The sequence below is a fragment of the Strix uralensis genome, chromosome Z, assembly GCF_047716275.1.
Source record: "Strix uralensis isolate ZFMK-TIS-50842 chromosome Z, bStrUra1, whole genome shotgun sequence".
Taxonomy (NCBI): domain Eukaryota; kingdom Metazoa; phylum Chordata; class Aves; order Strigiformes; family Strigidae; genus Strix; species Strix uralensis.
The window spans coordinates 75,374,441-75,387,662 of record NC_134012.1 but is presented as its reverse complement, the minus strand read 5'-3'; the positions used below and the strand labels follow the sequence as shown (position 1 = coordinate 75,387,662).

General features: G+C 35.3%; 1 protein-coding gene across 4 annotated transcripts in view; it reads left to right on the top strand.

The window, feature by feature from the left end:
• Positions 1 to 12,932, top strand: part of ERCC6L2 (ERCC excision repair 6 like 2) — a 61,086-nt gene extending 48,154 nt beyond the window's left edge. For all 4 annotated transcript variants that reach the window (XM_074856056.1, XM_074856054.1, XM_074856057.1 and 1 more), the window contains 2 exons: positions 9,620 to 9,807; positions 11,684 to 12,932. In XM_074856056.1, coding sequence (XP_074712157.1) covers positions 9,620 to 9,807; positions 11,684 to 12,659 — 1,164 coding nt within the window. In that variant the 3' untranslated portion in view covers positions 12,660 to 12,932. The remainder of the gene's footprint in view (positions 1 to 9,619; positions 9,808 to 11,683) is intronic.
• Positions 12,933 to 13,222: the final 290 nt, after the last annotated feature.

The window sequence follows — 13,222 nt, the reverse complement described above, 5'->3', positions numbered from 1 at the left end:
AGAGGAGCAGAACAGGCCTTGACTCTGTGCAAGCACTGCTCAGCATTAACAAAACACCCCTGTGTTATCAACACTGTTTTCAGCACAAATCCAGAACATAGCTCCATTCTAGCGACTGTGAAGAAAGTTAGCTCTATTCCAGCCAAAACCAGTACATGTGTTAAGACAGAAATTATGGTCAGATCTGTGATGCCATGTTGCAGGGAGGATCACATGAGGCTTCAGTATTCTAAACATCTGAGGGTAGAAAATGCATGTTATTTAGTGTGGCAGAATTCCACTCCAGTAAAAATTACTGAAAGCTGTTCTTTGTTGCTTCCTTATGCGTATGACCACAAAATACACTTGATATGCTACTTCACAAAAGATTATTTGTGAGAAGGGTTTTCTGGTCTTTTTGTAGACGTGTGAGTGAAGAAGATTATATTAAAAATTAATGTACTGGAATAAATGACTTGATTTTTCCTGCATTATTTTGTTGGGTTTAGCCCAATTTAATGACATTGAACAATATGTGTTCTGCATTTTAGTTTAAATTCAAGTCTTCTGTTTACACATGTATGCAACTAGACTTGGTTAAAAACTAATTATTTTTTCATGAAACAAACGGAAGATTATTTTCTCTATTACTCCATCACTATCTGTTAAGAAGATAGCTGAAAACCAAAATGAAGAACTATCTTGTGTAACTACAGAAAGAAGGATATTGCAAACAAAATCTTAAAGAAAACATGTGAAATGAGCCGGTAGACTAGACATGGTGGATTTATAAAGCCAAACTATAATTTTCAGAGCAGACCTACAGCTATTTCAGTCTTTTGGTGGGGGGAAGTGTTATTTGTGTGATATTTTGCTTAAAATTATTCTGACATTATTAATTTTAGGGAAAAAAATGAAAGTGTTAACAACTTCTCTAAGACTTTAATAATCTACTAAGTATTTTTAGAGGTTTGGATTTTTTTTTTGATCTTTTTTTTTTCCTGGTGGGTTCCAGGTTCCAAAGCAGCCTGGCTGATTTTCAGTGCAGGAACTTTTTACTCCCTTTGGTTTTTGGATGGCTTGCACTGTTATTTGTGAAACTTTTTCTTAGTTACCATAAGAAGTAGAAGCCTCCAAGAGGCAAGATTAAATATATTTTTCTAATGTTTCTAGTCTATTCTGAATTAAATGACTGCATTCCTTAATTTCCTAATTAATTTCTCTGTTGTCAAAAACAACCTATGTGAAATGTTTTACACAAATACAGAGGTCTGGAATAGGCTTTCTCTAGTTCCTATAAAGCTGAATTTGTGTAATATTTGTTCAATAGGAATCTTGGTGAGGGGGGGTGGAGCATGGAGAAGACTTTGGAGAAGGTTTGGAGGTTCACAAAAAAAAGACAAAAATGGGAACAGCACATAGTAAATAGTTTGAAAAACTGATGTCTCACATTAGAGCTACTTTGCACTTTTTAATATGTGGAAAAGTATTTGTCACAGGACCTTTTACTGTACCTGTTGAATATGTGTAGTCTGTCTTTTTTAGTCAACTGCATGTTTTCAACTTAAGTTTACTTAAAGTCTTGCTGAAAAGAAATGTACAAAGACAGCCATTCAATTGAGGATTAATCACTATGGCAACAGAAATGTGGTGACTGAAAAGGGGGAGGATGTATTCTCCCCTCAGCTTCCTGCCAGCTGTCATATTCAACCTCTGTGGCATGAACTCGGGCCAAAATGTAGACTGTGACCAGCTCTAAGAAACTATATCTGTATTTTTATAAATTCGTACAAGAATCGCACTATAAAAGACGACAATCCTTTGAATTGGATGACAGACATTTGGCACTGTTGCCAGTGTTTGACAGAGAAATAACGGGATGCTTTGTAGTAAAACCTGGATTAATGGTAAACCCCTCTTTATGTTATTGCAATGTGGTGTAAATGAGAGGACTAAGCATGCTGTCAGCCTAGGAAGAAACGTGCCCTTTGTATCTCCAATGCAGATTTAAGTGCTGTTGAGAATACTGTAAATACAAAAATTGTGTCATTAAGAACTTCTCTTTATCTTATTTGTATTACATTGACATTTTGTAGATTATTTGAACAAAGACTTTTCTATCAGTTATAGTAACTCTGATCGCAGTGTGTTCGCACAGCTTTCAGATTCAACAAGTTTAGATAGTTGTTTACAAAGAGTAGGCTTTTGGGAGATAACATTCCATTATCCTTGCTCATCTAGGATGGGGAATGGCATTGCTTTAAAGTAATTGTTCCCAAATGATTGGCCTGTAATGCTGCTTTATTGAGTTTACTGTTTCAGTTTACAATGAAATTAACCATTTCAGCATGGCTTTTTTTTTTTTTTTTTAAAGTGTGGTGAGTTCATATGTTGCATTCTGTGAAGCATGTAGTTGCATTTGCGTTATGGTGTATGTGCATGGCTTTTGGTTTTGCTACTGTTTGCTGAAGGGGTGAGAGTGAAAGAAGATAGGTGCAAGTCCATAGACTTCTGGTGGAATAAACAATTCCCTTAGGTTTGAATTCTGAGACAGGCTGATTATCTCCTCTCATTTTCAACAGTAGTAATAACTATGATGATCTATGATCCAGTTTTTGGTGCAAAAAAAGTAATAAAAGTGATACAGCTTATAGGAATTATTTTTCTTAAGGAGTCAACAAATTAAATAAACTGCTCCCAGTGAGAAATTCTTGCTCTGTTACCTGACTGGAGAAGAAACAGAAGTAAATGTGAAACTGAGAGAACGGTCTGTCCTCAGTTGACCTAGTTGTCAATTCTCCGCTACCAAGCAAAAGATTAGATTTTATGGAATGCCCTTGGTCTCAGTTTATACAAGCAGAAAATCTAGATGTGACAACCAGAGGAAAATAACTATGTATGAGTCTGATAAAATTTCTTTGCTTTTATCAGCAGGAATAGTTAAATACTGGTCTCTTGATATTGGCAGAATATTTCTGAAGAGTAATTTGGACCCAGAGTAAGCCTAACAGTTTTCATAGCTTAAAGAATATTTCAGCTATTGGTCTGCTGTGATACTATTGAATATTAGATACCTTTGCAGTCATAGCCAACATCCTGAGTAACTTTGTTTAGTTCACAAAGTTTGAGAACAAATGCAATTGTCCTACAGTATTCTAAAATTTTGAGGTAGGTTAGCTTCATTTTCTAAAACAACTGTGGTACTAACCATTAGCTATACAATTACCTCTAATTCTCATTCTACAATCCTGTTTTGTTAGAACAGTAGATAAATTCAGTCTGAGTGAGATTGCTTTTTAATTAAGAAAGTTAAATTCAGAGGGAAAATGAATGTCCACATGGGAAATCATTCTAAAATATTCTAAGATTCAGGCTTATTTCAAACTATGGAATCTGTAACTCGCCACAACCCTCCAAAGTACATAGTTTGTTCAGCAGTGTGTCCTCTATAAATAGAAAAACAATTTTGGTTTATTTAAGAATCAGGTGAAAATAGAAACAGTCTCATTATTTGATAACTTCTTTTATCTTCTTAACCATGTGGACCTCATTTTTAGAGAAACCACATGAAGTTTTATGTGAATGCTATTACACTTTATCTTCCTTGGCATGCAGAATAATTTAGGAAGAATTCTTGTCTGACATGTGTACGTGTAGAAGAGAGAAGGAAACAAGACCAAGAATGAACAGTCATGTAGCAAACATTTCAGGGTATTTATATATGTCCTGACAAGTAGAGAAAACATAGGTAAAATAAAAACAATACCTAGGAATAGCATATGTTCAAGAAAAGCATATAGAAAGGTCATAGTAATTCATACATACTATGAGAAAAGCTCTCAGAGAAAAAACAAGGAAAATTACAAAGGGACAAAAGATTAGCTGAAATAATTCAGAATTATAATTTGGGTAGATAAATTCACTGGAATGTACTAAGTATTACCTGATCAAAATAATAGTCATCCAAAACCCACTGCAATTCAAAATATATCTAGAAAGTCATGTGTTTTCTCAGGTTTTGAGGGAATGGGAAAATATAAAGTAGAATATGGTATAAGGGTTTATTGTTTGCTTGTAAGCTGTATATTAAGAGGACAGTCATACTGAATTCACTGTTTCGTGCTTTTGTATGATTTAAGTGGCTACAAGGCAGCTAGAGATCTGAGAAAGCCTTTCTTGTTTGTTTTAGAAATGAAAACAAACAATGAAAGTGTGCAGTGGAAAGTATCCTGGATATCTGGCAGCAGTGGTTTCATGCATACCTGAAGAGAAAAGCCTGTTAACACTGTTTTCAGCTGTGAGTGGGGAAGTCAGAGAGGTTTATTGCTGACTGGAAGTCACTATCTGGCCAAGATACTTTCCATAGTGATACTTTGGGTAGTCAGGCAGTAAAAGAGAGGAATATGCTCAGACACAGTACAACTGTGGCTGAGGGATAATTACGCAAACATGTTTTCAACTTCAGATCCAGGTTTTTGAAGGAAGTTCAGTTTCCTCTAAATCTGGTGATCTGAGGAATTGCACAAATGTGAGCCAGCTTAAAAAGCAAGTATCCCTGAATCTGTTTCTCTTTTTTTCTCTTCTCATCTTACTCCTAGCCTCTGCTCACTTACTCTCCCATACATTTTCATCTTGCTGTACTTAAAAAGATGAACATTGTTCTCTTTTGCCTTGCTTGAAGGAGCTATAGAGAGGAAGAGGGAAGTCACAGGCTTAAGGTGGCCAGTCACCTCAGTCATGTCTGATGATGCTTATACATGGATTAGCATTCATTGTCCCAGAGTGTAGAGCCACCTCTTTATGCCTGTTGTAGGAAGAACAGATACTGAAGTTTTGTACTGTCAAAGAAGGACAAAAATTGGGTTTGGTAGGTGTGTACTATTTTTAAAACTTATGTACTTATGTAGCAGGAGACAGCTGGATTGTCACACAGAGCTAACAGATCCAAGATCTGTTGCAGATTCAAGATGGAATATCTAAGTAGAAGTGACTGCTGCATGATGGCACTTAAATTTTTCCTTGATGCTGAGCAGCATGCCTTCATTCTTCTTGAAGAACATTACCCTTAACTGTGAACTGGTGTGGGACTTTAAATGTGTAGATGCTACCATTTTTGCTGGACTCATGATTAGAGCCTGTATGTAATATATAACTCAAAGAACTGGAAACTCATTATTGGTCTCCAAAACTTGATATATACTTTTAAGAATGAGACATTTATAACAAAAGAAGGAGGAATGGAGGAAAATAATTTCTGTGATAGGAAGATATAACATGTTTATGTTGAAAAAGCCATAGACTAAATGGAACATGAAAAGTGAAAAACTATTTTCTGCACAACTATGTAGTAATCCCTCTTACCCATTGGATTATATGGAAAGCCTCTTCAGAGTAAGTGCAGTAAATGAAGAGGGGATAGAATAAGAAAACTTCTACATGTTATTTTCCCTAGCTTGCAATAGCACTTCACAATTACATTTTACTGTACTTTCGTTAACTTTATTTCTTTCCATTTACTGGGATTTTTTCTGTAGTGTAACCTCTCATGTAATTTTTGGAAGCCAAAAAAATGTTGCCTTCAACTAAACCTTTGAAATGCCTTTGTAAAGAAATTATTTCTTTGAACTTTGTGTGAAGATTTTCTTGTCAAAATGGAAGTGCACAAAGTTGAATAAAGTAGTAAAAATGTTACATTCAGTAATTCAGTCAAAATTTTTTTATCTTTGCTGAAAAGGAATTATTTTGCTGCACTTTTTTCCCACTGCCAAGGTGCTGGTTTGAGAAAGGAGAAAATGTGAAGAATACAGAAATGTATAATGGTGTTACAGATAATTCAGTATAGGCACACTTACTTTATCAGATGATCAATAAGTATGTAGGCAAATTTAAGTGAAACTTTTCCACTTTGTACAGTGGAAATTTCATAACGTGCACTGTGAATGCATATTGTCTTTAATATGGTTAAACATTTAGTAAAGACTAACTGCTTTCATGATTGCTGTCAATCTACTTCTAAAAATTCTTCTAAAATTCATATAGCACGTACTGTATGCTATACTGAGTATTTCTTGAGCTTTGTGTTATATGTATTTCAGAAGGCTAATCAGAAGATTAGCGCTATTAGTGCTATGCGGTACATGAAGAATATGCTTTAACACACAGTATATGTGTGTGTGATGGTATAATGTTTGGCAAGAATGTATTTGGATTTCTATACTGTGAATTTAATTGTCATTCAGAATAACTTGCCCATAATCATGTATTTGAAACTTTTAAGCATATTCATATCTTAGTGTGAGAGAAAAACATGTTATTACTTATTTAGGTACTGGATGGATTCCACGAGAAAGAATTTGTGTCACTATTTGTGCCATTTGAGCTTTTTGACTACTTTTCTCCTCCCTGTGTTAAATTAGTTAACATTTTTCAGTAGTTATGTGGCTGAACGATAAAGCAAAGCCAGACTTGCTATTTGGCAAAACAGTTGGATTTTTTTTGACCAAAAAAAATTTGACTTGTTCTTCTTAATTCTCCTTTATTTTATTCTATTGAATCACTGTTTCTTTATAGTCCTGAGATATGCTTATGGGCTGATCACTAACGTCTTTGAGTTTTTCAGTAATGATTTGGAAATGCTGTAGTCAGATCTTATATCATTAAAATGTTCTTTCAAGAAGTTCAGCAACACTTGTACTTACCCAGTTATATTGGATATACAGTACTTTAAGCTAAGCAAAGATAATGTGCACTTCCAAATGCACAGAATACTTCTTGTGTTGAAGTATTTTTGTTTCCTTTATTATTCCATTCTTTTGGTCATAACATTTATTAATTCATAAAGGGTCTGACATTCAGTGATATAAATAGATAAAATATGCTAGTATCAGTAATATAAGAACAAGTCAGAGGTTCCTAGCTTAATCAAATTGTATTAATTTCAGTCTTTCTTTGTGATTTTGTCTTATGCATATGATACACGTGATAATTCAGGTGACCAAGACTAGTACTGTAAAGTCAACATGGGTTTTCATGTAGGAGCAAATAATGGGCACACACACAGAGAATAGTTTGGTAGAGAAAGTGCTTGAAGAACAGAAAATAGAAAGCTGTTGAAAGGAAATTTTCATCATGAAATATATTTCAGTTGGTGAGTTAGAAGGCAAACAGTGAAAGAGAATCAGAAAGAAGTTGACCATGAGAGGGAAGAATTAAGGAGAATAATACATGAAGCCATGTTCAAAAGAAAGCAGAATAGTGTGGAATGTTGACAGTGCTGGAATGTTGACTGAAGTTTTCACTTCATTTAATGGATATGCTAGTAGAAAGATACAGGGAATATTTTCATCTACCTCTACCTAGAGCCTCATCCATGTATTGTTCAGAGTAGCAAACTTCAGATTTGACCTTTAGTGAACACAGACACATCTTAAAAAAAATCTGAAATAAGTGTTTTAGTTCTACTGACAAAATGTTTATCACTTTTTAAAAATAAATTATTGGATTTGGGAGTTGGGGACTGGATTTAAGTTGGCAAATGTTCAAAAATGTTCACAAGTTCAACAGAGCCAGTTGCTGTGTTTCAGCCTAACTGGGTGCCATTTAACCAACTGGCTTTGCTCCAGAGAGCTGAGAAGTTTTTCAGGAGTGACTCACAGTGGCCATGGGCTTTCACTGGCATTAGCTCCTGCAGCTCTTGGAGTAACTTGTTTATAGTAACTTTTTCTTTAAGGAAAAGAGTTTGAGCAGCTAATTTAGGTAGAAAGAAGTGGAGCTTTTTGTGTGTATATGGTGCTATTTTGCTGCTCTTCTTTTGGGTTTGGCTCCCTGGGTCAATGTACTTAAGTTTTGTACTTCCAAAACTAAATATACCATTTGTGAGCTTATTTGCAATTAGCAGTACTTTTTACATTAATTCTGTTTCTCTGCAAAGTCAAGGAATTTTATGACTTTCAGCGTGTTTACAACATTTGGCTTTTTTCCCAAATAGATTTTTAATCTTCTGTGTTTGAACAAATGTGTAAACCAAAGTATTGCTGCCTCATATACTTCAGTCTTGCTTAATAAGAGGTAGATGGATGCATGTTTATGGGGGTTTAAAATACTTTTAAGATGGGCATTGACATGGTTAGGGTTGAATTAAATTATACAATCCTGATTTCCTGACAGAGTGACAAATACATGAGGTCTTATCATAGTGAGAACTGAATACTATGAATATTTTGTATGAAAAAATGCCATCAAAATAAATACCTTTTAAAAGCAGCATTGCTTTCTGCTTTTAAAATACATTTTCCAAGTTCTGTATTATCCATGCATATCTTAAAAAATACATATATATTTGTAAACATCTTAAATGTATACAGAATTAGCAAGATAGAATATTTATGCTCTAGATAACGTTATTGGGAGAATAGGCTTTTTATCTTAATTGGGGCCTTGGTTTCAGTTTTGTGTAGTATAACTTTTAGTAGTGCAGTGAAATTTTAATCTTTGGAGTTGTGCATTTAGCTTAAAGTGAAAATTTATGCCTGTAGGTCCTTTAATATTAACATCTCTCTCTGTATGCTAGTTTGAGGTTACTTGCCAAAATAATGGATTGAGAACAGATGTGAGACCCTAAAGCTCAAGAACATTGTGAACAGCCCATGGAAATAAAGGAAGTGAACATGGATCAAATAGAAACACATTGGGAAGAAACACTGTAGATCTAAAACCAAATTTTGAACTGCAGATGACAAGGTGTGAACACAATTTGTGTTTTCATCTCTAAAGTAGTGTTAGTAGGGGGACTGAGAACATCACCAAGCAGCTATTCTTTCCCCTAATCTCAATTTTAACAAAACAAAAAGACCCCAAACAAAACCACCCCCCAAAGTAACGTTGCGTTTCTGGTTTTTTCTGTTTTTCCCTGCTCTTCAAACACATTCTTTAATTTTCATATTTACCTCAGCTTGCGTTTTGGTGGAGGAGAAATTTTGACAAGAATTTGTGAAAATTTCTGAAAAATAACTAAGGTGTAAATAGGATTATGTTTTTGTGCAAGACATTGACTGTCAGTGCATGATGAGTTGTTCTGTAGCACAGTCTTCTTGAATTTGATTAAAACGTTAGCTTTTTCTATTACATTTAAAATTGGCATTCTTCACTTAAGAAGCGTCAGTGTTCTAATCTTACCAGTATTATGATGAAAGCTTAATGTCTTAACTTTTATTTTCTGTTCCTTTACATGTGAGTACTCTTCCAAAATACTACTCTTCCAAAAGTATCTTTACAATTCTGAATAATTGCATGTATATGTGTGTGTGTTAGAGACTGTAATACTGATAAAAATGTTTTTACCTTGACTTTGGTATCTTTGAATACTGTTGTGATTATAATTTCTCTTTGAGTGTTTTGAGTGCTTTCATTTAACATCACAATTAACCTGTTTGGAAAAATATCCCACCTTACTCTTAGAGAATAAAGACTGGCCTTCAGTGTCCTTGGAAGTTTGTGACTGAGTAGGTAGTGTACACTGCAGCTCTTAAACCCAGTCTTAGCATTCAAACCATTGAGTGCTGAGTGACAGAACTGGGTGCAATAAAACTCATCATTATGTAAGAAACACAGCTGTTCTGACTATTTCCATGTCTTACTTTAGAAAAATGAAGAAAATCCAGAAGACAACACAGCAAAGAAGAACATTATTAAGGGACGGCAAGAAATGTTGGCAAACGGTAATCAGCATCACCTGTATGTTATGCATCCTGTTACCCAGAAAAACAAACAAGTACACAGAGTAGGTTCAACCACCTTCTTGGTTGGAAAGACACCCAAAGGAATCCGCAGGTGAGATTGTTTTGGTGAGATGGAAGTAAAATTTTAAGGTTGAAATGAACGTCCCTCTGGGCAGTTGCTTTTGTCTTTTTTTCAACCATACTCAGGAAATACTGGTTATTTTCTACAGCAAAAGCAGAACTAATGGGAAACTTCCACTCATACTGTAGAGTACCATAAATGATACTAAATGAATAGTAAAATTAATTTAATATGAATTGAAAAAATTAATTGAACCCACAAATCACTTTGTGTTGATTCAATGTGTCATATATTACATAACTGTACAGATGTCATCACCATGAGTGTTCATGGTATGTATATCATGCAGTACTACAAACCAATGTTTAAACTCTGTAGACAAATTCTATAGTGTGAGCTTCCAACTGCCTACTGGTTTTGCCTAGAACTCATCACTTTCAATGAAAGACTATTAAAAAAAGCAGACCTTTTGTTTAGGTTTTTTTAACATGGGGCTCAATATCTTTTAATATTTCTTCTAATCTTTTGTTTCCTCCCTCATTTTTGGAAGGACAATTTTTCTCTCTTCCTTTTTTCCCTTTTTCCCTAAACTATTGCTATTATAAATATGTAAATTCCATTGGCATATAGATAGAAGTTCAGTAACGATAGACAGATGGTATCTGGAAATAGAAAGTGGAAAGCTGTAGCTAACTACACAAACCTGTAGAACTGGGATTTGGTATATATTTTCAATTTGGCCTTGAGACAATTAAATTGCTACATGAGAGTTGGTATCTAGATAATACCTGTCAGTGTTCAGAGTCTGTCATATTAGCCAGCTGGCCTCAGCTATCCAAACTATTATTGTTGAAGTGCCTGACTTGCTTACTATTACAGATACTGAAAATTCTAAATATTTAAGAGGCGGGTAGAGGAGAACCCTTTGTGCCAAAGTACTCAAAATCGTAATCATAGTTACAAATAATTTGCTGAAGTAAAATTTTCAAAGGCAATTAATCAACTAAGGATGTTATTCCAAGATACTAAAGCCGTATCTAACAACAAGCTTAAGCACATTTACTCTTAAGTCATCTGTTAGCACCTGGCTTGCAGTTAGACTTTGTAGTACATCTGGATATGCTGTGCAATAAGCGAGGGTGACTAAATGTGATGTAGTTGTAAGGTAGAGTGGGAAGCTGTCTGCGGTCACCACACACAAACGGTGTAGTCGGAGCTAGCCAGTCAAGCGGTATTTGAGGCCATAGAGGGTTAAATCTCATGCCTATTGGAGCCCACATGCGGGAAAGGTAACATATTTCATAATCTTTCTCTGACAAGGGAGCATAAACCCACCTCTCCAGCCTTCCAGTTAGCTTACCTGACTCCAGACTATGGCTAGCTCAATTAGAATGATCTCCTTTAGTTAGAGCTTGGCCTCTTAGCAGAAACAAATATTCCATAGCTCACGGGATAGGATGGAGGGGACAGTCCCTGTGTCCTGTGAATGTGTTTATCCAGCTCTTACTTAGCAAGGGTTTTTAAAATGAGTTTGAGCAACTATTTTTTTTTTCCAAAAAATATTCTACTATCTATCCATATGCATCCTTTTGATAGCTAAATACCTTCTGAAATCTGGTCATTTGGTATGATATCTTAGCTACACTGAAGGTAAGTCTCTGGATCATAACCTGAGGAAATCACACTGGAATTTGGGATTCAGAAGTCACTTCAGTTCTTCTAAGGTCACTATTCTTTCTTCTCTTTGCTAATAAAAATAAAACAATGCTCCTAATAAGGAAGTTGCTTGTAGCAATTACTTTCTGGGCTATGTGAAGTAAGTGAATCGAACAAATTGCTTAAAAGCTGCTTTTGTTTCTAGTTAAAGTTGTCAGAATAACATATTTTTCCTTCTTGATAATTGCAGGAGACAATTTGAGGAGATGGTATCCCACTTTAATATGGGATCAGTGGAAGAACTTGCAGAACATATTGCAAAAGCTACGTCAGAAACAAGGCAGAAGATGTTGAAGGAATTCTACGTTTCCAAGCATCCAGAGATGGAGTCTTTCCTCCCAGCTGAAATACCAGCACAAGCTTCACATGACTATGAGGAAAGAGAAGTGGATACAAGACACTCCAGAAAAAGGAAATCCACTCTTAGTTTTGGAAGATCTAAGTCTGGATCTTCATCAGCTAAAGGACTACTACTGAGCAGAACTACAGAAACACAGAGCCAGCAGGGCCATAAAGGAGAAGTGGAGCAGCTTCACAGTGACTCCTACTTGCAAGATGTGTGTGTTGATGCAAAATATAAACAATCGCCCACTGTTGCTACTCAACGTATCGAAATGAGAAACAGTCAGGCATTCAAGGATTTTATAACATCTGGCTCATTAAGCAGTAAATCAGAAATAATTGAGGTGCTGCCTGTAAAAAGTTGTGAAGGACAGCAGGACTCAGAAGGAACACAGCTGCCAAGAAAAAGATCCCTGTTTCAGTCAGCAAATGGGGAGAGAAAAGCTCAGACTTGTAAGAAAAAGTCTTTTGTGGACTTGCTTGGAGATACCTCTATTCTCAATGACCTCTTCAGAAATGATGGAAGTGGGCTTATAGAATCACCAAGGAGATTCCCTTCAGGGCAAGTAGAAAAATCAAAGGAGAGACCAAAAGATTTCTGGGACATGCTCAATGAGCAGAATCAGGAGAGCCTCAGAAAGCTCACAGACATAGCAGTCATAGAGAAGCTATGTGAAAGAGCACCTCAGCCCCCAGTTACAGAAGAGAGAGAAGTGTGTGAAAGTTCTCTTTGGAAAAAAAATGAAAATTTTCTGTGGAAAAAATACAGTCTGGATGATTCAGATGAACCATCCACTGCTACATCTTGTAATGTAGTAAAATGAAAGTTTTCTATGTGAGTTGCACTATACTTTAGTTGAACATTAAAATATACACAACTTCAGCAGTATGCAGCAAAATATACCTCCATGAAATTAAAGGCAAAGTGATGAATTCATGTTTATGATTATACAGATTTACATTTTACAGATGTGAATATATACACAATTACTTATGTAACATATAGTACATATGTGCCTAATAGTGCATATGTGCTATATATTGTAAGCTATGATATATTCATTTTAAATTAAACTTCTTTAAATGTTCTGAGTGCACTTTGCTTTCTTGAGTTCTGGTTGTATTCCTAGAATCAGTAGCAATACTGAGTAATTTTTTTCCCTTACATTTGGACACCCTCAGTTATCTTGGAAGAATCTAATGATATTTACAGGATTTGTCAATGATATTCCATATACTTTCTGAACTACTGGAGACTGAGGGACTTCATGAGACAGGGGTGATGTCTTTGTGTCGAATAGCATTTGATGGATTACTCCCCCACCCTGTGTTTTTGCTCAGTCTCTCTTTGAAGCTATGGAGTTTCTGATTACCTTCAGTATCCTAT